At 38.7% G+C, this 26,037-nt stretch overlaps 1 protein-coding gene across 3 annotated transcripts in view; it reads right to left on the bottom strand.

Annotated features, from left to right (window-relative positions):
* The window catches only part of EEF1E1 (eukaryotic translation elongation factor 1 epsilon 1), a 42,741-nt gene that overhangs the window by 13,079 nt on the left and 3,625 nt on the right, over positions 1–26,037 (bottom strand). The window contains exons 2-5 of one of the 3 annotated variants that reach the window (XM_040460668.1): positions 23,625–23,825; positions 16,464–16,559; positions 8,985–9,129; positions 7,495–7,603 (exon numbers count right to left, since the gene is read on the bottom strand). In XM_040460668.1, coding sequence (XP_040316602.1) covers positions 9,001–9,129; positions 16,464–16,559; positions 23,625–23,825 — 426 coding nt within the window. In that variant the 3' untranslated portion in view covers positions 7,495–7,603; positions 8,985–9,000. Of the gene's footprint in view, positions 1–6,963; positions 7,604–8,984; positions 9,130–16,463; positions 16,560–23,624; positions 23,826–26,037 lie in introns of those variants that run through there. The other 2 variants (XM_040460666.1, XM_040460667.1) reach the window with 2 other exon arrangements.

Below are 26,037 nucleotides of genomic sequence, written 5' to 3'. Positions count from 1 at the left end.
TCACCCAATCTTTGGACAAGTGTCGTACCGGGGTCCTTGGGGTAGGGCCAACCACAACAGACCTCTTGAACCACGCAAACACAGATTGGGACCCAGAAACTTGTATAGAAGTCCTAGGTGATTTACCACGCACCCTAAAGTCTGAGAACCACTGCTTTAGTGCAATGTCTATCGCGCATTCCCCAAACTTCTGACAAGGATAGTCAACTCTTAGATTCTTTTATCCAAGTGACAGGGCTCAAGTCAAATGCTGAAAACAGTTAGAAACTGCCAAGTGGATGAGGCCAACCAGAGGGTTAAAAATCTCTTAACTGACTTTAAGATAAGGGTGTGTGTGTTGTAGAAGGTCCGGAAAAATGAGGCAGTAGAGGAAGGACAGCCTATATGACATGAACAGACTAGCTCATGGACCGCACCAAAGAAACTTGGGACTTGGTAATCAGATGGCTGGAAGTTTGTGGTCTTGGTCAAAGCAAGCCTGTGGCTTTATTGTTTAGAGCTATGCCTTGTCAAATTAGTTGTGTGGCTACTGTATTTCAAGCTTAACTTGGACAGACAGGCCTGCCAGGCACGAATTTCTCAAGCAGATGATGTTAGGGAGGACAAAAATTACCCACCGCAAGACTGAGGGCAGATGACACTCAGCAGGAATGGCAAGCCAAATCTGCAGGATCCATAATACAATTGGCTAGCCCTAGGGACCCAGTCTCTTTGAAGTGGAAGAGACAGCACGAATGAGCCATCACATTAACTCACCAGGCCGGAAAAGATGCAAAGCTTTCATTCTCCCTACAAAGAAATCAAAGTTTAAAAGATTAAAATATTCCTAAAGGAATCACGATAATGGAATCAGAAATCCTTGAGACGTAGTAGTAAAACTAGCCAACATCTCAAATGCTCCTGACTTCCGTCTACCTTCTTTTGGCCTCTCTCGTAAGTGAAAGATGAGTTTTGCTAGATTAGGTAGCAGTTGGAATTGGTTTTATTCACCACTAGTATTGGGAATAAAGGCAGAGCCTGCAGGAATGTGGGCTTCAGCAACAAGTAATCATTATTGCAAAATCAAATTCCCCATCTCATCTCTGATATGCCTGTATGTAACCCTAGAGCTGGGCTTCAAAGTGTTATAAATTCAGCATATAAGACATGGAGCAGTGGGATACAGAGCCCCTTGTGTACTAAAAGCTCTGCCCAGCAAGAGAGATATATGATGGTAACTTTCTCCCCATTGCTTTTGCAATAAAATTCACCCAGAGCTCCAGGAAGTTAGAAATGTAATTCAGCTTCAATAAATCAAGACTAAAATTAAGATGGCCAGATATGTAGCAGCCTGCTCAGGTGTATGGAGAACTTGAAATTTAGTGCCCTGGTAATGGGTAGGGGCAGATTATCTAATTATGGAGAGAAAGAAGAAATATTGCTCTCTGGGGTAAAAAGCTAAATGCTCTAATCCATTAAACCACCACATCTCTGCCAAAGCTAGATTAATATCAAAGTTCAGGTAACATCTGACTTTTTTTTTTTTTAAAGGAATGAAGTTAAATGAAAAAAATATATAAATGAAAAAGCTATACTTCACAATAATTCTAATTTGACTACTTGTCAAATAGTTGCGTGTTCGATCTTACAGTGGGATGCACCTGTACCTGATTATAATAAGAGTTCTATTCTTTCCCAATGATAGGTCTGCTAAATTTTTATCAACATATCTTCAGGTTTTTCTGGAAGGACTTTTAGCAGGGCTCTCATACGATGCACTGGCAGGAGGTGATCTTCCTGTTCATTCTGTTCCTACCTTCCTGCTTTCATCCTTGCAGAAGACCTTATGAGCTTCTCACTGACTGTAGTTAACTATGGCTTCACATTTAGTTGGGTGGAGCCAATGGAGGACGTCCATTTAACAAGGAGTAAAAATGAGAATGTCCACATATCTGTTAAGAACCTCTGTTAAGTGCAATAATCTTATTTCTGAATTTGGATGAGGAGGGAGTGGAGTTTCAACCAGAAAGTCAGGTATGGATAGGTGATTAGGTCATTCTTGAAGCTCTGTTACATTTTCCTACCACACTGAGACAGCAGCTACTTGAGATTTACAACCACAGAACTGCACAAAATATTTCATGACATCTGGAAGCTTTGGATATAACTGTGCCTAAAGTCAGATGACCTTTAGAAATTGCCTCCAGTCCTACTATATCTGTGTGTTTTAAAACCAGTGTTCATTTTTATTTTTTTTATTTTTTTTATTTTTTTAAAAAAAAAATTTTTTTTTTCAACGTTTATTTATTTTTGGGACAGAGAGAGACAGAGCATGAACGGGCGAGGGGCAGAGAGAGGGAGACACAGAATCGGAAACAGGCTCCAGGCTCTGAGCCATCAGCCCAGAGCCCGACGCGGGGCTCGAACTCACGGACCGCGAGATCGTGACCTGGCTGAAGTCGGACGCTCAACCGACTGCGCCACCCAGGCGCCCCACCAGTGTTCATTTTTAATGAATGAAAAATCCATGGATTCTTGACTGAAGAATGACCCTTTCCTATTTGAAATTTTTTATCTGTTCTTGAAAGTTGCATGTGGAATATGGAGACAGGGCCATCTGTCCACTCAGGGCAGTCAAATCAACCCCTGTAACAGACTATGGTGGCAGACTATGTCCTCTGACTCTGAAATTGTACAATTCCTGCTCATTCCAATGACAGTTTAAGTGAGGTGTTGGTTAGCATGTGGATTGGCCTATGCCCCAACCTAACTTCTTAATATGAGACAATTTGAATGTGTAGTGTCTAGTAAAGAGTCTGCAACATAGTAGACATTCAGTAAATGGTACCTGATTGTTTTTACTTTCCAACAATGTTGAGTGATGGTGGCCTCCCAAAGAAACTTTACACGCTGTTTCAGAAATTTGGTCATAGACCATTAGATTGTAAATGTAAGCACCAATGTCACTGTCATCCTCAGGAACTAGCAGTTTCTGATACATAGTAGGTGCTAAATAAATATTTGAGGGATTATCGAATGATCAGTGATGCAGGCTTCTGCGAAACAAAGAAAATGGTTGGAAAGGGGCATACACTCTTCAGAAGAAATAACATGCACAAAGATTGCCCCACTTTCTTTTAGAGGAGTCTCACTGATCTTTAGAAAGCAAAACAAAACAAAATGAATAGTATGGTCCCTTTTTGGAACAGCTTGAAAGATGTAAGGACCAGAGATTTTTAAGTTGGTAAGTAATATGACAAATTCATGTTTTCCAAAATCATAAGATGCTCTGCCCAACTGTCTTCTCTCAGATGGGCTCATGTTGCACAGGTGTCCCAGGGACAGCAGAAGGGAAAAGACTTAAGAATTAGATTAAGGATTTCACTTTATAAAATTGTAGGTTATGATTTTACAACTTTCCATAGATTGTACTGATCCCGTTCTGTGTGCTAGGCACTATACAATGTACTTTTTATACATTCTCATTGCAAATTAAACAATGAGATCAGAAATGTTCATCTCTATTTCATAAGAGGAATTTCATGTTCAGTGACTTATTCAAGGTCTTATATGGTGAGGCTGATACGTAATTCCATTCTTTTTTTTTTTTTTTTTTAAGTTTATGTATTTATTTTTGAGAGAGAGAGGGAGACAGGGAATACCAATCAGGTTCTGCACTGTCAGCACAGAGCCTGATGTGGGGCTTGAACTCAAGAACCATGAGATCATGACCTGAGCCAAAAATCAAGAGTCAGATGTTTAACCAACTGAACCACCCAGGCTCCCCCTATGATTCCAGCCTTAAACTAACAAAAAAAAACCTTCACTGAGCTATAACTCACATATTACAAAGTTTACTCATTTTACCCACCTGAAGTGTACATATCTATGAGTTTAAGCATATTCAGAATGTGTAACTACCTCATTTATTCTTGAAGTTACTCATTTATTTTATCCAATGCTTAGGAGGGCAGCTTTTTCCCCTAAGGTTGGTAAAAACTGATTTCTCAAGTTGATTTAAGCAGAAACTTACTGGTCCACGGGTAAAGTAGTTTACAGGTTAAGTTTGAGCCAAACTTTTGTCTGAACCCCAGCTCGTTGATATTGATTGTGTGATCCTGGGTAAGTTCCTTAACAAATCTGTGCCTCAGTTTCATTAATTGCAAAAAAGAGAATAATCATTAAAGGAGTGAATTCACTTAAAGCACTTAGAAGTCTGCCTGCTATATACTAAATGCTCAAAAAGTGTTAGCTATTATTGTTATTAAAAGTACATTAATAGACCCTCCTGGTAACTCTTGAGTATTGTAGAATTCTGAAATAGCTTCTGAAGCATGGAAATTGTGGTCAGTGAAAAGTACTTACTGTATTCTAATTGTTTGCAAATTGATGATCCATGGAATGTCAACAATTTACTAATAAAATTTCCTTTACACTTTGGCACTCAGAAGGTATTTCCCCATTTAAACACTACTTCCTGTGACAGATACTAGCTGTCTGCCCAGTATCCTTTTTCACCCCTTCTTCTTGTCAGAGCACCAATTTTATTCTGGATGACAATGTGTGGGACAGAGAACTAGGTTTCCGGCCCTCTTCCCAGCTCAGATGGCCAGACATGTAAACAGATAGTGCTGAATAAAGCTTCCAGGAAAGGTCCTTCAGTTGATTCAGTTGGGAGAAGACAGTCTTTTTGCCATTCCTTTCTTCCCCCTTCTCTGGTTCTTGATCATGGACCCTGATGTCTGGGGCTCTCGTAGCCATCCTGGACTGTAAATTGAGAGAAAGGAAACTACCTGTTGGGTACCGAGAAGCAGAAAGATGGCAGCTGCCTGCCCAATACCAACTGTGGACTGTGTGCATTCTTTCACATGAGAGGAAACCAACCACTTTCATGACGTTACTTGGTTTTTCTGCTACTTACAGCTGTACCTAACTGCAGCTCACCCTTAGATTTTTCTTGGTCAGTACAAAATGGACTTAAAATAATACTATAGTCTTTCTTTTTTTTTTTTTTTTTTTAATTTTTTTTTTCAACGTTTATTTATTTTTGGGACAGAGAGAGACAGAGCATGAACGGGGGAGGGGCAGAGAGAGAGGGAGACACAGAATCGGAAACAGGCTCCAGGCTCTGAGCCATCAGCCCAGAGCCCGACGCGGGGCTGGAACTCACGGACCCTGAGATCGTGACCTGGCTGAAGTCGGACGCTCAACCGACTGCGCCACCCAGGCGCCCCTACTATAGTCTTTCAACAAACATACGCTTAGCGTCTGTTGTTGCGTGCCAGTCATTATTTTGAGGGATGGATGTGTAAGGGAAGTCTCTGCTCTCAAGGAATTAACAGTCTGGCAGAAGAGAGACAGAATCCTAATGGTACCAGAATGTCAACTGCCAGAAGCAGGGGGAGGGGGAGGTGGGTCAGTCAGGATAGACCTGACTTTCAGGAGGACGAGACATAGTTGAATACTGAAGAGAGTATCAGGTGAGATGGGACGGGCATTTCTGGCAGAGAAGTACCTGACAGAAATGATCTAGGAGGCACTGCAATATTTCTACACGGAAATGAATTGTTTCTATTTTAGATGCTGAGAACATCATCTGACCTTTGCTTACTGGAGCCAGGTCTCTTACATTTCTGCCATTCTCTCATCCTCTAAGATCCAAGTTAGTGACGGGAAGTCCTGGTACCTAGCAGCACCAGATAACACCTGTGGAAGCAATGCCATGCACCTACATAAAGAACTAACAGACGTAAGGGTACCAAGGACTCGCTAGGTAGATGTGGGAGGAGGGGGCATTCGGCAAAGAGGTAGACAGGGGTCCTCCTGCCGCTTCCTTACAACCGACCTAACCCTGAAGGGAACGAGGGACATGCCTGGAATGGGAAAGCTGGGTAGCCATCTCTCAGCTATCCTGTCTGTCCTGCTTACTTCCCCCAGCAGTTCCAGGGGCAAAAGAGAGAAGTGTTGGGGGGGAGGGGTAAGGAGGAATTTGCAGCAGTAAAACATGACACGGAATACTTGTGGCAGACCCAGCTGGGGTGGTGGTTTGAACGAAATGTCACAGACTGGGTCTGCCTCTATGGCACACATACGCACTCCCAAGATTGACTTGAGCCCTCTAGTCTCAGTGTGCAAATACAAGTTTATAGTTTCTAATTTAAAGGCTGTATTATAAAATTAAAAATGTTCCTAAGAGCAATACACTTTGAGATTTAATCCTATAAAAATTGTCCTATTTTACAAAGCACTCACCACAGTTGGCCTCTTAAATCTGACTTAGTAACATAAAGGACAAAAATGGAGGCGCGGGGGGTGGGGGGTCTTACAAACAAAAAGAGAACATTTTACTGATAGACATGGGCTCTATGTTAGGCTTTTCCACATATATTACCTCATTTAATCCTTGTAAGCGAGAGTGATCTTTATTTTTATAGATAAGGAAATATGGTTAACCGATTTGCTTTGGGTCATAAAGCTAGTAAGGGATAAAAGAACTCAACCAAAGGGCTATATATTTCCCAAATCTCTTTTTTCACTTGACCTTTGAACTGTATACCGCTTAGACTCAGCATCAGCACCAAAATAACAGTATTAAACAGTAAGTGCTCAAAGGCTCTATTATTCTTATTATTTAGAAATATAAGTTCTTTAGATCTCAATAATTGATTATTTACCCAGCAAGTAAGTTATAAAATGTATAGATCTGTTAATAATGTGCCTCTTTGTTCTTTACAGCGCTTCAACAGCAGCCTGAGTTGGCTCTTAGTTCAGAAAAACCTAGTAGTTGTCAGGCCTAAAATTGGTGGGATAGCAAGAATTTCCCCTCTTGTCTTTAGCCACTGCCTATTCCAATAAGCCCAACAACAACAAAAGAACCATTAACTCCAATGAATGTATCTTATTCCAGCTCCCTCCAGGGCAGTTCAGCAGTTAGTTTCACCTCAATGAATACTGGCTACAGGAAAGAAAGAAACAAACAAAAAAGATTTTTTCAACCGCATTTACTGGCCTGCATAAATATTTGAAAACAAATCCATCTGTCTTCCCTTTCTGTATCCTTGGCACAATTTATTACAGTTTTTAGTAAACAAATTACTGTAAATATCCATAAGCGGAAAATGAATTTTAAAATATGAGGGAGAGGTCAATAAATAGTCAAATATGTCAGCCACTGAAAGGACTACTTTTTCTCTTAAGATTAAGCCACTGATTTGCAAGTTTATATACTAAAATAAGTTTCATCTATAAAAACAAAGTAATTTACAACTTGATCTCAACTCAAAGTTTTGACAGTTGAATTTTTACATATAAAAGCTGCAAAATTTCAACTAAAGAAGACAGAAAACATTCAGATATAAGTTTATTCTATCAACCTCAGCAAACAAAGAATGACTGCGTATCAATTTACGTTAGTCCTCTGGTCCGGAATATACTTTCCATTTAAAATGTTTGTGACCACGCTTCTGTATGTCATGGATAGCTTCTAGTGGGAATTAGTATATAGTCTGTTCTTGATGAAGACAACAGTGGACAGATGTTGCCTGATCCCTGGGTAATGCTGAATGTGACAAAACCAGCGAGACACATTAAGATATTTTTCCTTTTCTTGAACTGTCAGGTCAACCTAAATAGAGATTAAAAACACACACAACACAGACATTACATAAGAACAATTATCAATATCATTTGACTAAAAGATAAAAACTGGGGGAAAAAAAAACCAACCCCAGTTCTCAAAAGCCAATATATTTGGATAGGATTAAATAATTTCAGCCACTTAGAAGAGCCATTTGTTTAATGTTTTTATGTTCAGTTCAACACCAGATATGCTTTCTAAGGAAGTCTCAAATTTTCAACAAATGAACAGTTTACATTAACCCAGCATCTGGAGGCCGAAAGAGTTTGTTTTTTACTTTACTGGAAAGGAAGATAGGAGAAAGTTAGAGAATAGCTCCCAAAAGGTAAGACCTTGGTTCTTTCCACAATATTTTTTTTTTTTAGCAAATCTAAAAGAAAGGTTTATTAGGATCTAACATGCTTAACAAGAGAATACTATGTAAACTCTAATACATGTGTGGATATACACGCATATTAATAGATGGCTGGTGTGTGTGTATATATATATATATACATACATATATATACCATATATATATATACACACACACACGCACACAGGGGGAGAGAGACAGATAGAGAGAGACTATCACTTTCTTTTCATTAACTCTGGGGAAGAACTGTACTCAGGAAGACAATGACCCACTTAATTTCAAGTGATTATTGCTTAATACAAGGAAGGGCTATTTCCAGTGGCATGTGCCTCAGATGAACAGACCTTCTCAATTAAGTTTGTCACAAAGCTGAACTCTATCTATCTCCATTGAGTGCAGCAGGTCACACAATTTCCTGTCAAGCTACAAGAATGCCCAAGATCTCCTTAGAAAAAGACGTAATAAAAACAGTTGGTCCTATCATTTCACTGGGCTCAAATTCCAAAGTAGGTGACTCAACGACTTTTCTCTAAGCCAAATCTTAAACTAGAATCAAGGAGAGTTGTCAGGTAAAGAGAGAGCCAGTGGGCCAGTAACTAACAGCCATGGCCCATGTTTACGATAGTGTGGCTCCTTTTGCTGTTGTTGAATCCACATTTATTCAGATATTACAAATGTCTGGAAAACGGACTAGAACATTTTACACAAGGGAAAAAGCCTCCTGTGGTTCAAATCCATTAGAGGTCTGCTTACTGGAAGGCACTTTTAGTGAGAGAGCTGTCCTGGGGCTGTTTAGAAGTTCGCATATACTTGTGTCTACAGGCAAATATTCTGCCTGGGTCAACAAAACTGAGGACAAATCACTCTAGTATGCAAAATTTATTGCAGAATATAAAATAATGTTGATAAAATTAAAAGGCAGTCACATAATATTCTCTCAGATGTTTAGCTGAACTCATTATTTCCACTTTATATTTATTAGAAGGCAATTAAAAAAGCAAAACCGATACAAATCATCCTGCCTTCCTTTTTACCGATGACATGAGGATACTACTGTATCAATATCTGATCTTTTAACATTGTCTTGGGTAGTTTCAAAAGTCCATCTCTGTTGGCTCAGTTTACTTAGATTATCAGCAGTGAGAATCTTCTGCCTCTGCTACATAAAAAATTTAAGTTTCAGGTTTAAGTCCGTACATATAAGTTGCTACACAAATGATGAAAACATATTCCTCTTGTTTAAGGCAGTGTAAGGTTGAATCTAGTTATCAGAAATCTGTTACTCTGTTTCACTTACAGTATCATTAGTCTATGGCATGTATATATAAACATATACACGTATATATATGTGTGTGCATATATATATATACACATCTATATGTATAAGGTACTTTTTATTACAAGAGAATTCATGGCTTCACATGTGAAGAATTATCTTATTCCTAACTGTCTGGTCTATAAACAGGAGGGAAATAAACATTGCTGAATAAACTGAATTATCAGTTTATGTTTCAAAAGGTAAAAAACATTTTGTAAAAGAGCTAATGTTTTGTTCTTTCTAAATGCTTTCCATATGTGAACTTCACCAGTGACTTCAAAAGAAAATGTAAGATTTAAAAGAAAAATTTTTACATAGACTTTATTTTTATATAGTTTTTAAATGTCTACTTATTTATTTTGAGAAAGAGAGCACGTGAGCAAGGGAGGGGCAGAGAGAGAGGAAGAGAGAGAATCCCAAGCAGGCTCTGTGGTGTCAGTGCAGAGCCTGAAGTGGGGCTCGAGATCATGATGACCTGAGCCAAAGTCAAGAGTCCAACGCTCAACCGACTGAGCCACCCAAGTGCCCCCCAAATATAAGGTTTTGAAAAAGCTCAACCACTGCTAAACATAATTTCAAGTCTAACAGGAGATGGGGGGTGAATTTTCTTCATTCATTCATTCACACATACATACGTATGTAAACTCAAAATCAACTTCAGCAAACCTCTTTACCAAAAGTTAAAGCAAACAGAACAAGTTCCACTCCAACTCGATTTTGTGTTAGCTGCTGCAATATATGATTCAAATCTGACCGCTTCCTTACAATTTACTCTTTTCAAAACTTCCATTTAAAAGTCTCCACTCAGCCACTGTGTGAGATGTTATTTTTAAGGATGAATTAAAACACACTGAGAAGAAAGCATTTCCAAACAATAAAGTACTTGTTTGATCTATGATCTACGTTCAAGTTATTCAATCAGATTCCAAACATAAGTCAAAAGGGCAATGTCTGTTTACTATTTACATTTCAGAACAGCATTTGCTATCAGGGAGGACTGGCTAATGCTGCTGCTCAGACTATTATTTAAAGTAATAACAATAAAATATAACACACAGCAAAACCAATATTCTCCAACTTAAAACTTTCACATTTAGAGTCTCCAGTATAGAGATTATCAGTAGATGGTGTGAAATAATTTCTATTCCAAGAGCTTCTAAACCTTCTTCTAACATTTCCAATCTATTCTAACAAGATGGATCTATTTCAGAGAATGTGAATCTGTTCATTTTCCCTCAGAAAATTGTGCCAGTGGGGTACCTTGGTGGCTCAATCGGTTACGCATCTGACTCTTGATTCTGGCTCAGATCATGATCCCAGGGTTGTGGGATCGAGCCCCGCATCCAGCTCCACGTTGGGCATGGAGCCTGCTTAAGATTCTCTCCCTCTGCCCCTTGCCCGCCAAGTGCACGTTCTCTCGTTCTCTCAAAAAACAAAAAACCTCAAGTGACAGAAATACACAAGAGCTTTTCCAAAAGGCTCAGGCTACCACTTACCCTCCTTTTAAACTGTAGAGTTTGTCCCCTGAGGCTGAGAAAATTATGACTGATCGATTTGTTAGCTCTTCTACATTTTTGGTAGATGTTCTATTTCTGAACTCACCATAAACAAACAAAAAACAGATCCCACCCCACCCCCCAAGTAACCTTACAGGTTTTTAGAACTTTTTAGATGGGACCCCCTGGGCCACTTCACTTACAACACTGGTTTCACAGCATCCCTTTCTAGTCGGCTTCTTTTCCTTTCTTGCAACAGGAAACACAATGCAACTTTCCAGTCACCATTTCCTGCTTCTCACTGGCCCACATGCCACTGTGTCTACAGTGACGATGCTTGACTCTTTCTACCTAATCATTCCTTTTTATTTATATTGGCTCTCTATACCTAGCCTGAACTTCAAAGCCAAACAGATAATATTCTTAGACACTAATTTCCCATGAAGACACATGAGAAACACTTTAAGTGACCCATTCCAGATCGGGCTGTAAGGCTGGTTTGCTATCTTTCCGACTGGCACCATGCAACCCCTGGGACAATCTTTATGGTTAGTGTTCCTGGACAGCACCACAGCAATTTCTTTTACTTTTCCTTTCTTTCCTAAAAGAACGACATACCTCCACTCGTGTTGCAGACTTCAGAACAAATGTAATTTAATTGATAACAATCTGATAGTCAGGCAACAGATAACGCTACAAAGGATTTTCATAATCTTGAGCAACAGTCTGCTCACAGGGACTGCTATCTACTAGTGAAATCACTTTAGGAAAGCAATGAGTCACTGGTATGACAATAAAGAGCCACACTAACTGGCAGTTTAACAAAGGGAGAACAACGTAATATTCCTCAAAGGGAATTATGATAGACCAGATCTTATAATTAGAGTAACTTAGCCACAACTAACGATGGGCTTACACTGAAATGAAATACTGTGGGATTATTTGAGGACTTGAAGGTTCCCTGACTGCTGTTTAGTGCACTGCGTTGATTACATACGAAGTATTTAATAACGTGAAAACAAAGGAACGCATGAGGGCAAAGATAAATATATACCGCCAAAGCAAATGAAGCACAAAAACTGTCTGATGAATACGAGCAGGTGGCCAAACTGAACTGCACATCGATTCTGTCTGAACTTAATGCCCAGTAATCACCTTTTCTCATATGGATAGATTTACACCTAACTCAACAGGGATGTCATTTAACACAACAGTGCAAGTCCATCACAGTAGAGGTTTTAGTCTGTGAGGGGTTCCTTGAGAAGATGTTCTCTGACGTACTCTGCCTACACTTGGACCGGGGTCGGAGACATGCTTTGGTTATGTACTCATTTCATGAAGCCAAACGCATGCCTTGCCACATGATGTACATATTATTCTACTCACTTTTGTTTTGAAAAAGAGAAGTATAATATCCTTCATCATAGTATCCTAGGTCACTACATGTAAAGAAGGTATACATTCCGAAACAGGAAAATATAAATAGGCATGGATCATTAAATATTCTTAACGTAACCCTAATTTTAACTTGCTGCATTGGACAAAATACTTCTAAACCGCTTGAAAACCAAACACCCTTGGGAGCACCTAAGTAACTTTGCAGCTCATGCTATGAATATTTTGCATTATAGAATTATGACCTTGGTCACTCTGCTGGCAAAGAAATTCCATACAAGCTCCCTCCTTCTCAGAGTATTTCCTTTCCCTACCACGTGACCTGAATAAGCCAGAAGAGAGAAAAATGTAAATACATACTCAGGTTGTAAGAGTTACACTTCATTACTGTCTTTTTTTTTTTTTTTTTTTTTTAATTAGATGGGAGAAATGGCTCTTTGTCAGTGAGAGCTCGACACTACAAGGAGGCAGGCCTAGGGAAGGCCCGACAGGCCTTCCCTACCTGCGGATAGCGCCACATGTAAGATTAGATTACATTTCTCCTAGTGTTAAGCTTTAAAATGAAATAGTGTCACACTCAAATGTTTTAAAAATGTCAACAAGAGTGTTGTGGTTGTTAGACGGATGTTGTTCTTGTGCCTCTCTGGAAAGTAGCCACGCTCTTGGCTATGAACTCTCCCTCGAGTCAAGCCACAGATGCCTCCTAGTTGAAAGATGGAGGTTTCCCACCAGGATAAAGATACACAGATACCATAAGAGCAATCTTTAGCTTGTGGGCTTTTGCATTTGGAAATGAGGTAAACCGTGCCATGTCACCCTTCTACATTCAAAAAGCTACTAAAATATTTTGAATCTGGAACGGACTAAAAGGAGGCTGGGGTGATCAAAGAATTTCAGCTCTACTTCCACTGGCTTCGCATTCAAATAAGATAATTTTAGATTTAATCATACTGAAGCTTAAAACTAAAGATCGCACTCTCAAGATTTACAACCTAAAACAGGAAACACAAAGAGGAAGAGATTGCTAAGTACTGCTGATCTCAATAAGCATCTAGTTGTACGATGCGTTTGCTAAGAGCTGCGAGGTGTACATGATATGACATGACCTTCTTCAGTCCCCTCATTTTGCCTGAAATGGAGTCTTATCTCTTCTAAGCGTAAGGAATCATCTGTCTCACTTTATTCTTGTTGTATCAGTAATGACTAATAATTATTAATAACCCTCCTTTCACTGTCAAAGTGTTGTTCTGGACGAGAAATCCTATGATCATCCTACTTAAATGCAATTATTTATATTCAAACTTATCATTAGCTTTCTGAAGCAATGAAAATTCCCTTAGATAGCTAAAGCCACCCAAATCCTGCAGATATTGTTCTGACAATTTGATGATTCTACATTTTACTTTACTCCATCTGCCTCTTTAATTGTTCACATAATATTCTGACCAGAAATTAGCCCTTTGCTTTATTCAATAATTCTCTTCCTGTAAAATGTTCTTATTTCTTTGAAGAGATCAACAGTTACTTGAAAACAAGCTTTATACTTCTTTTATGTCTCTCAAGGATAGTAAAATGGGCACAAATAATAAACTCAGTTTAAGTATCGTCGTGAGAACACAGACTATTAGGCTGAGTGAAGGACCGTACCTAGGTGGTTACCGTGACAATGTTACAGAACTGAGCACAATCCCTCAAGGATCTTAGAGGAACAATGCTTAATAAGCCAAGTAAATCCAACTGAGGAATTCGAGCTTGAGCAGGGTGTGAAGAAAAACTATCGTACATTATGGTATTTGACAGCATAAGAAGGGCATCCCCACACATTGTGACACTTGCAGCAGAAGACAGACTTTGTCTTGGCCCTTCCAAAACCCAGGCGGTCTTTGCACAAAGCACTAGTTTCCTTCTGTATAATAAGAGGGTAGTACCACTAGTTCCGTCTCCTTTATCTGAGGTACAAGGAGAAAATATACATAAAACTGAAAAATACAGAGAAATATGTTAATTACATTAGTCAGTGTTCGTGGAGGGGAGTGTAGACGGTATGTACTTGGGAGGCATTATGTCTGACAGCGGTGTTATAGTTACGAATTGCCGTAGTCTCTGACTCAAGCAGTTTACGATTTGAAAGAGAAATTTTCCAAGAAAATTACAGTATAAAGGAAACAAGCCAGAGCTGAGGGAGGCTGGGAGGCACAAAGAGAAACCGAGGAAAGAGCACTTCAGTAGGCTTCAGGAGCCCGAAGGGGCCTCACCAGGAAATCAGTGCTGTAGCTGAGTGACCCTTGGTGAAATGTGAGTGAATCTGGGAGGAAGATAAGGGCTGGGCCCAGGCAGCGAATGAGAAGAGCAGAGTGAGGGCCCTGAGCAGAGGGGGCGCAGGGCAAGAGACCAGGGAGTATGTTACGGCCGAGAGAGAGGCATGTGGGGAGAATGATGGCAATGAGGCCGGAGGGTCAACATGAAGAAGGGGCTCCCGTCCGGGCAGTGAGGAGCTACTTCATTATTTTGAGAAAGAAAGACACATTCATGAGAAAAATCGCTCGGGTGGCAATGAAGATGGACTGTATGAGAGGAGACTGGTGGCAGGAGGCCATTTCAACAGCACTGGCAGAAGATAATGAATTCTGGAACTAGGGCAATATCACCCAGGATCGCAGCAAGATGTATGTGAGAGGCATCCCGGAGGTGAAAACAAAAGAACCTGATTAATTGGATGCACGAGGCACGGAATACAGAAAATGGGTTGTTTTTTTGCACAAGGAAGAAGATCGGTGTTGGGAGGAAGTTCAGGGGGAGATAGACATAAGGAAGCCCAAATTCTGGAGTCAAACTGCCTGGTTTCCAGACATGGTTTTGCCACTAACAGTGTGATCTCAAAGAAGACATGTGACCTCTCTATGCCTCTCTTACTTCATCTGTGAAATGGGGATAATAATAATACTACCTACCAGATAGGGCTGTTATAAGGATTAAATGAGGTAACACTTATGAAGAATAGAGAACACAGTGAGTTCCATATAATTGTAAATAAATTTAGGATGGGAAACAATTTAAAGAGATTGACCAGATAAAGGGAAAAATGGCAGATATGAGGAAGAAAGGAAGTAACATTTGACAAGATCCAGAAATGGGGCAGGAGGGGGAGTTCAAGTAAGAGAGCAGAAAAGGGAGACAAGAGGGATGCATGCATGGGGGCAGGGCAAGGGGGCTGGAAGATGGGGGAAGATGAGGGCATTCAAATCAATAGCCTCCACCTTATAGCTGAAAGAGGGAGGAAGGCTCCGAGATAATGAAGATAAAGGAGGGGGGAAAGGAGGGGTTAAGGAAAGCGCTAAGGGTCTTGAAGTATGCCTAGGAGGAATGAAGAGCTGACGCAGATGAGAGCCCGGCTGAAACTGAACAGTATAAATTCATAGTGGCACCAATCTGCAGCTTTGTGATCTCTCCCACAGACCTCAGCCTGGACAAGGACATAGGATGGAAGCATTTATTAGAACTGACCAAGAGGTGGGGATTTACAGGGAAAGGGTGGTGAATGTATAGTGGAGCAAAGAAGCTGAAGATACTAGTAAGAGTATTTGAAGTTACACAAAAGGAGATCCAGGTTGGATGGAGAGAAAGTATGTAGGTTTGGAAAAAGGGAAGGGATCCAGTTGTTTCAGATAATGACGGGATGAGTAAGAGATTAAGAGCTAAGAAGTAGAAGATTAAGAGCTAAGAAGACGTGGTACTGGAATTAAGAATTAGAAGGAGGGGCACCTGGGTGGCTCAGCTGGTTAAGCATCCAACTTTGGCTTATGTTATGATCCCACAGTTCAAGGGTTTGAGCCCTGCATCGGGCTCTGTGCTGACAGCTCAGAGCCTGAAGCCTACTTCAGATTCTGTGTTTCCCTCTCTCTCTGCCCCTCCCTGGCTTGTGCTCTCTCTCTCAAAAATAAATAAACAAACGTTAAAAAAAAAAAAAAAAAAAGGAATTAGAGAGTGGGAGGGTGATGATGGGGGGCTAGTCCAGGCCATGATGACAGTCAAGTCTACGGAATGGCAAGAGAAGTAGCTGCGAACAGGGGCAGAGACAAGAACAGGAAGCAAACAGGTCAAGGAACAGGAAGCTACTGCATTTGATGGATTATGTGGAAGGAATATGTGCATAAGGTACTTTGTATAAAAAAATTCATTTTTATTTGAAAAGGTGAAATGCAAATTTGATTTAAATTCAAGACAAATAAAAAAATCATTCTGAACATTACAGAGAAAAAAGCTAACAACTATTCAAATACTCACTATAAAGCGATGGAGTCCATAGTACAACAGGATATCTGCTAAGGTAAAGTTATATCCTGTAAGGTAGACTTTATCTTCAAGATACGAATTAAGATCCTAGAAAAAACAAATAAGATATTAATCTAAAAAGCAATAATAATCAAGTCAACTACCATATCATTAGATTTGGAACATTTAGAAGACTATTAGAAAACAAAACACTGACTTTTAATTTTTTAATTTCTGACATTAATAGACTCAGATTCATTCAAAAGAACCGATCACAAACCAATCACCTCATTTTGAAAAAATAGGGTAAACGTTATTAATCTTATTTTAAAGAAATTAAAAAAACATTAAAAATGTTATTCAAAATACCATCTATGTCCATTTCAAAGGCACGCATTTTCCCCCCCAGGGTTGGGGAGATCATTTTGTAAATTATGATGTTAGATTTACTTTTTCCATCAAAATATAAAAAAAACTCTTCAATAATTTCTCTTAAGAGTACTATATAGTTTACTGGCTTGCTGTATTTTTTATACATGCATACTTAAAAAGTTTTAATTGCAGTAGAATCATGTTATCATCTTACCCACTTTTAAGTGTAAATATCAGGAATATTCATACTGTTGTGTAACCAATCTTTGGAATTTTTTCATCTTGCAGAACTAAAACTCCGTCCTATATTGACAGATATATTTAGAACTCTGCATCCCAAGGCAACAGAATATACTTTCTTCTCAAGTGCACATGGAACATTCTTCAAGATATATCACAACATACTGGGTCACAAAACAGTCCTTAGGAAGTGTAAAAGAATTGAGATCATAGCATGCACACTTTCAGACCACAATGCTATGAAACTTGAAATCAACCACAGGAAAAAGTCTGGAAAACCTCCAAAAGCATGGAGGTTAAAGAACACCCTACTAAAGAATGAATGGGTCAACCAGGCAATTAGAGAAGAAATTAAAAAACAAACGAAAATGAAAATACAACAATCCAAACGCTTTGGGATGCACCAAAGGCAGTCCTGAGAGGAAAATACATTGCAATCCAGGCCTAGCTCAAGAAACAAGAAAAATCCCCAAAAGAAAATCTAACAGCACACCTAAAGGAAATAGAAGCAGAACAGCAAAGACACCCCAAACCCAGCAGAAGAAGAGAAATAAAGATCAGAGCAGAAATAAAACAATATAGAATCTAAAAAAACTGTAGAGCAGATCAATGAAACCAAGAGTTGGTTTTTTGAAAAAATAAAATTGATAAACCTCTAGCCAGGCTTCTCAAAAAGAAAAGGGAGATGACCCAAATAGATAAAATCATGAATGAAAATGGAATTATTACAACCAATCCCTCAGAAATACAAGCAATTCTCAGGGAATACTATGAAAAATTATATGCCAACAAATTGGACAACCTGGGAGAAATGGAAAAATTCCTGAACACCCACACACTTCCAAAACTCAAAACAGGAAGAAATAGAAAACTTGAACAGACCCATAACCAGCGAAGAAATTGAATCAGTTATCAAAAATCTCCCAACAAATAAGAGTCCAAGGCCAGATGGCTTCCCTGGAGAATTCTACTACACATTTAAAGCAGAGATAATACCTATCCTTCTCAAGCTGTTCCAAAAAATAGAAACGGAAGGAAAACTTCCAGACTCATTCTATGAAGCCAGCATTTTTTTGATTCCTAAACCAGAGACCCAGCAAAAAAGGAGAACTACAGGCCAATATCCCTGATGAATATGGATGCAAATATTCTCAATAAGATACTAGCAAATCAAATTCAACAGCATATAAAAAGAGTTATTCACCATGATCAAGTGGGATTCATTCCTGGGCTGTGGGGCTGGTTCAACATTCACAAATCAATCAATGTGATACATCACATTAATAAAAGAAAAGAACCATATGATCCTGTCAATCGATGCAGAAAAAGCATTTGACAAAATTCAGCATCCTTTCTTAATAAAAACCCTCGAGAAAGTAAGGATAGAAGGAACATACTTAAACATCATAAAAGCCATTTATGAAAAGCCCACAGCTAATATCCTCAATGGGGAAAAACTGAGCTTTCCCCCTGAGATCAAGAACACGACAGGGATGTCCACTCTCACCACTGTTGTTTAACATGGTGTTGGAAGTTCTAGCATCAGCAATCAGACAACAAAAAGAAATCAAAGGCATCAAAATTGGCAAAGATGAAGTCAAGCTTTCACTTTTTGCAGACATGATATATTATACATGGAAAACCTGACAGACTGCACCAAAAGTCTGCTAGAACTGATACATGAATTCAGCAAAGTCGCAGGATACAAAATCAATGTACAGAAATCAGTTGCATTCTTATATACTAACAATGAAGCAACAGAAAGACAAATAAAGAAACTGATCCCATTCACAACTGCACCAAGAAGCATAAAATACCTAGGGATAAATCTAACCAAAGATGTAAAAGATCTGTATGCTGAAAACTATAGAAAGCTTATGAAGGTAATTGAAGAAGATACAAAGAAATGGAAAAACATTCTGTGCTCATGGAGTGGAAGAATAAATATTGTCAAAATGTCAATACTACCCAAAGCTATGTACACATTCAATGCAATCCCAATCAAAATTGCACCAGCATTCTTCTCGAAGCTAGAACAAGCAATCCTAAAATTTGTATGGAACCACAAAAGACCCCAAATAGCCAAAGTATTATTGAAGAAGAAGATCAAAGCGGGAGGCATCACAATCCCAGACTTTAGCCTCTACTACAAAGCTGTAATCATCAAGATAGCATGGTATTGATACAAAAACAGACACATAGACCAATGGAATAGAATAGAGACTCCAGAATTGGACCCACAAAAGTATGGCCAACTAATCTTTGACAAAGCAGGAAAGAATATTCAATGGAAAAAGACAGCCTCTTTAACAAATGGTGCTGGGAGAACTGGACAGCAACATGCATAAGAATGAAATTAGACCACTTTCTTACATCATTCACAAAAATAAACTCAAAATGGATAAAGGACCTAAATGTGACAGGAAACCATCAGAACCCTAGAGGAGAAAGCAGAAGAAAAACCTTTCTGACCTCAGCTGCAGCAATATCTTACTTGACACATCTCCAAAGGCAAGGGAATTAAAAGCAAAAATGAACTATTGGGACCTCATGAAGATAAAAAGCTTCTGCACTACAAAGGAAACAATCAACTAAAGGCAACCGACGGAATGGGGAAAGATATTTGCAAATGACATATCAGACAAAGGGCTAGTATCCAAAATCTATAAAGAGCTCACCAAACTCCACACCTGAAAAACAAATAATCCTGTGAAGAAATGGGCAGAAAACATGAATAGACACTTTTCTAAAGGAGACATCCAGATGGCCAACAGGCACATGAAAAGATGCTCAACGTCACTTCTCATCAGGGAAATACAAATCAAAACCACACTCAGATATCACCTCACGCCAGTCAGAGTGGCTAAGATGAACAAATCAGGAGACTATAGATGCTGGAGAGGATGTGGAGAAACGGGAACCCTCTTGCACTGTTGGTGGGAATGCAAACTGGTGCAGCCGCTCTGGAAAACAGTGTGGAGGTTCCTCAAAAAATTACAAATAGATCTACCCTATGACCCAGCAATAGTACTGCTAGGAATTTACCCAAGGGATACAGGAGTGCTGATGCATAGGGACACTTGTACCCCAATGTTTATATAGCAGCACTTTCAACAATAGCCAAATTATGGAAAGAGCCTAAATGTCCATCAACTGATGAATGGATAAAGAAACTGTAGTTTCTATACACAATGGAATACTACTTGGCAATGAGAAAGAATGAAATATGGCCTTTTGTAGCAATGTGGATGGAACTGGAGAGTGTTATACTAAATGAAATAAATCACACAGAGAAAGACAGATAACATTATGTTTTCACTCTTATGTGGATCCTGAGAAACTTAACAGAAGACCATGGGGGAAGGGAAGGGAAAAAAAAAAAAAGAGAGAGGGAGGAAGCCAAACCATAAGAGACTCTTAAAAACTGAGAATAAACTGAGGGTTGATGGGGGGTAGGAAGGAGGGGAAAGTGGGTTTTGGGCTTTGAGAAGGGCACCTGTTGGGATGAGCACTGGGTGTGGTATGGAAACCAATTTGACAATAAATTTCATTAAAAAAATAAAAAAATAAATAAAATAAAACTCTGTCCTATTAAACAACTCCCCATCTCCCCCACCCCAGACCCTGGCAACCACCATTCTTTCTGTTTCTATGCACTGATTACTTTCAATACAGCATATAACTGAACTCATAGAGAGTTTGTCTTTTTGTGATTAGCTTATACTTAGTATAATAACCTCTTACATGAGTCAGAATTTTCTTCCTTTTGGGGCTGATAATATTCCATTGTTTACATATACCAAATTTTGTTCATCGATTCATCCATCAAAGGACCCGTGGATTGTTTCCATCTCTCAGCTATTGTCAATAATATTGCTATGGACATGAGTGTACAAATATCTCTTTAAGACCCATTGTGAATTATTTTGGGTATATATCCTTAAAATAGAATTCATATGGATGTTTTAGCTATAAAGACTCTCAAAGTTGTCACCTTTAGACTAAAAAACTACAATTAAATAATATTTTTGATTAGTGATATAAATCAAATTGTCCCTACCACATTACAGAATTTCACATATTCAGATAGTCACAGAACTAATGTTTGATGTTCATTTCCTTTGTTTTAAAGTCTTTCCCATGCCATTGCCAACTTTATCAGATATTTTCCCCCTACAGAGTTCTGAGTTTTCTGTTTTCCTAATTAGTTTTAAACTTCCTAATAATATTGAAAAAGTGGTATAATAAACAGCTATATATCCTCTTTCTAGATTCAACAAATGTTAATGTTTTGCAATGCCTGCCATTTTGAAATTCTGTATTACCTTATTTGTGAGCCATTTAAACTTACAATCATGGTTTTAGCCTGAAATGGAACTCTATAGAGAGTAAGAAGTAAACCCTTTCATAATATTCTATTAGCAAAAGTTTTAAAAATAAGTAATACAAAGATAAATAGCCCATTATAAAACTGGGCAAAGAATACATACAAGCAAATTTTTAAAAATCATTTAAATTCAGGTACAACTATATGATGCAATACTAACAGGTTATCAAATAGGTAGTATAAATGAATATTTAGGGACATGAAAGATATTCAGAACTCACTGTCAATGAACAACAAAAAAACAAGTTACAGTGTCCAATAGCTACCCACTTTTAAAATAAAATGCACACATGCATATACAGAAAGGAAAAGCATGGAAAGAGCACAAAAGGAGTTCAATAATATCTGACAACTAAAGTGTTAGTAGCAGTTCTCTCTTGGTGGGACTATAAATGCTTAAAATTTTTTTCCCTTATTTGTATTCCCTAAATTTCTTTAATAAGTATTTACTGTCTTTAAGATAAAAACACTATCACGAAATAGCAAAAAGCAAAGCAAACAGAAGACAACACTTTCTCATCTATGCTCATATGGCCAAAAACCACACTACAGTCCATTATACATTAGTCTCCCTACATTAGTCTCCCTAGTCAGTCTGCGTTCTATAAGGACAGGGGCTGTGTTCTTACAGCCTACCCTTAATGGGTCACTGGATCACAAGCCCTTAGAGCTGCATCTGACACATCATTGTAGGTACAGATTAGGAAACTGTGGCAGGGCAAGGACAACCAAGTCACCTATCCCCTTATACATTCAAAAATGGTAGTATCTCTGGTCAGATTCTCTGGATTGGAGTTTCAAATACTATTTATATATCCCAGATACACCATTTTGGCGGAATTACTTCCATGTGCCTAATACCAAATCTCTGAATACAACTTTGGACTTATAAACCCAATGCAGTGAAATCCTGTTCATATCTTTCAGAATTAAGTACTATTACTATCCTTTCTTCTGGGAAATTACAAGAGATAGTTACATTTGCCTGAAATCTCACATTCACTGAGAGAACAGACATGCTTGCTTCCCTTTGGAAATGCTGCTGAGCACGGCAGAGGCCAGCAGGAAGGGTCAGTGTGGATATTAAGCATGAATAGTTGATCAGGATAGCACCTATAAGGAAACAAGGCCTGAAATCTACCAGTTCTCTTGATGATATCTATCAAGAATATAGTTTAAACCATTTCCCCGAGTGATAAATGAAAAGCTTTTCATACTATGAGACCTTCTTACACAACTTACACTACCAATTTATATAATGGGAATAAAATTAGAAAACAGAAGGGATTCCTGCAGTGGTATGTGGTTGTCTGGATGATTTCTAAGGTTCCTTCAAATTCTAAACTTCTATAAAAATTTTTTAATCTGCTTTATTTTTATGTAATTAATAAAAAATATCATTTGGAATTAAAAAAAATTTTTTAATGTTTATTTTTTTGGGGGGGGGAGGGGTAGAGAGAAAGGGAGACACAGAATCTGAAGCAGGCTCCAGGCTCTGGGCTGTCAGTAGCAAATCTAATGTGGGGCTCGAACCCACAAACCATGAGATCATGACCTGAGCTGAAGTTGGATGCTTAATTGACTGAGCCACCCAGGTGCCCCACAATGGTTTTTATTATTGGTGATTCTGGAGCCATCTTCAGTTTATACCTTATATCAATAGATTCTTTTATTCTGATCTAGGTTCTTTGGAAAGAAAATACAAATCTTAAAGCAATACGTCTCAAGGGAAAAAATGTGGGCTTTCTCAGATCAATCTAACAGTGTTTTTCAGTAACTCCCAAAGATTCTGATTCCCTTCTTGCCCTTGACAAAGTACTTTACTGCTGAATGGAGAAAATAAGTATTAAGACATTACATTAAATAAAAATCATGCAAGTAATTGTTGACTGTGATGAACGTTATGAGAAAAAGGACACAGAATAAGGACCTACATCTGTTAGAGAGAGAGAGGTGGCTGAGAACATTTCTGAGGAAGGGGTATCTGAGCTGAGATCTGAAGGCGGAGGGCTGGTGGACTCTTACCAGCACAGGTAATAACAGGTACAAACTACCCTGAGGCAAAAGGAAACAAGAAGGCCCATAGCTTCAGCTACTGAATCTCAGGGGAGAGAGAGCTTCCTGCTATTAACAGTTCACGCATTTATTTTAGCCTTTATAGCGAATCACAATACCTTCAACAGAGTGCAGACATCGTCTTTACTGGAGTGCCCATCCACTCGAGTTACCCTGTACTCCAACCACTGCTGAACTACTGCTTTTTCTTCTGCGGTGCTCCCAAGCAAATATTCTTTGTTGGCCTGCTTGACAAGATGGGCTGCTATAGTAGTCAGTCCTGTCAGACTTGGACCGTTGTTTGTTTGAAGAACTGGAATCTTAAAAAGAAAAAATTCTTCAGATAAATTTAAAAAACAAGTACCATCATGTTTTTAAGTTCTATGTATCAAATCCCTCACTGTTTTTTAAAAAAAAAAAAAATTTTTTTTTTAACGTTTATTTATTTTTGAGACAGAGAGAGACAGAGCATGAACAGGGGAGGGGCAGAGAGAGAGGGAGACACAGAATCTGAAACAGGCTCCAGGCTCTGAGCTGTCAGCAGAGCCCGACGCGGGGCTCGAACTCACGGACGGCGAGATCGTGACCTGAGCCGAAGTCGGCCGCTTAACCGACTGAGCCACCCAGGCGCCCCCCTCACTGTTTTTTCAAGACAATCTAGGATTCTACTCTAAGGTACTAAATTATATACATATGAAAATCAGCAAAATAGTTGTTCTATTATTTACAATTTGGTAACAGATGTTTGGAGTAAAACTTGTAGTAACATTGCAAAAATCAGTACATTTCTACATAATTTATAACTATGCTTATACAAGAGGAAAAAATGGAAAGCCTAATAATACTGCATTAATTTCAATCAAGTTTACCAATACCCTATTTTAGCAAGATGAACATACTTAAATAAACCTAACTTCTGTAATAACAAAAAGATACAATTATAGTAACACTGACTTAATGCTGATGTAGTTACAACCACCAAATGAGATCTAGGCTGCTTTTAGTGATATGTGATCTTAATATAATTAGCGATCTCATTAACTAGGTATGGACTGTGATGGTGACTTGGTTGCTATGAATTGCATATCCATCAATTCTGGAATTATTTAGAGTAAGGTCACTGTTGGCCAATATCTTATATTTTTAAAAACGTTCTAAAATATAATTGGGGCCAATGATAATAGTCTGGGCTTCAGGTAATCATCTGAAAAATAATACTGTTTTTGTTTCCCTTATTAGAACAAGTAATACAAAAGGTCAGCTTATAAGAAATTGCTAATTAATTTAAATGTTTTTGATGTACAACCAAGCAAAGACCTATGAGAAATTTAAAAGAAAATGGGGAGGTGGGGTGCCTGGGTGGCTCAGTCAGTTGAACATCTAACTCTTGAGCCTGCTTGGGATTCTCTCTCCCCCTGTTCCTCTCCTTCTCTCTCAAAAATAAATAAACTTAAAGAAAGAAAGAAAGAAAAAGTATCACCTGATGGGGAGACTGACCAATTACTCAAAAACAAGTATACAAGGGCACCTGGGTGCCTCAGTCAGTTAAGCGACCAACCCTTGATTTCAGGTCAGGTCATCTCAGGATTCCTGAGATCCAGCCCTGTGTCAGGCTCCTTGCTGACAGTGCAGAGCCTGCTTGGGATTCTCTCTCTGCCTGTCTTGAGCTCACACACACACATGCTCTCTCTCTCTCTCTCAAAGTAAATAAACATTAAAAAAAGTATACAGTCTAAATGACCCAAACAAACCAAACAAGAATATCTTCTTGGGAAGATGGCTGCTTTTTCCAGTCACTAAATAGTACCTGTACTTGTAAAGTGATTTACACTTTGTGGGGCACTTTCATGCTCACATTTAGGTCAACAGGACCCTGTGAAGTATACGGAGAGATTAACATTTTCAGATACAAATTCAAAGGTTACCTCCTAAAAATTAAAGTAACAAAAGGTACTTTCTGGTTTTCTACTTCCTTACCTACTTCCCATTCACTACTTAGCTCCTTGAAATTTCACTTTTGCCTTCATACTCAAATGAAGCCTCTACCTCTAAGATCACTGATAATATCCTTTAAAAAAAATGCATGGAGGGGCACCTGAGTGGCTCAGTCGGTTAAACATCTGACTGTGGCTCAGGTTATGATCTCACGGTTTGTGAGTTTGAGTCCTACACCAGGCTTTTTGCTGTCAGCACCTCTGGGGTTGCTGGTAACGTTCTATTCCTTGACTGTGTTGTTACCTACCTGTGTTCACTTTGTGGCAACTCATCAAGATTTATTCATTTTTCTGAATGTATGTTATATTTAAAAAACAAAACATTACAAAACCTGAAAAAGAACCTGCAAACAATGACTGTGTGTGGGGAAATGACACTTAATTCTAAAGAGGATTATTTGTAAAAATATATTATCCACAATCCCACCATGCTAACTCAAAAAATTCCCAGTTACCTTCTCATTTAATCACTACATCTTCTAAGTTGGAAAGTAATTTCATCATCATCTTACAAAGAATCAGGGTCACCTGCTTTGTA

Source organism: Herpailurus yagouaroundi, unplaced genomic scaffold, assembly GCF_014898765.1.
Source record: "Herpailurus yagouaroundi ecotype Mexico unplaced genomic scaffold, PumYag 250, whole genome shotgun sequence".
Classification (NCBI taxonomy): Eukaryota; Metazoa; Chordata; class Mammalia; order Carnivora; family Felidae; genus Herpailurus; species Herpailurus yagouaroundi.
The sequence above is the reverse complement of the archived record's forward strand: the minus strand, read 5'-3'. Positions and strand labels throughout refer to the sequence as shown.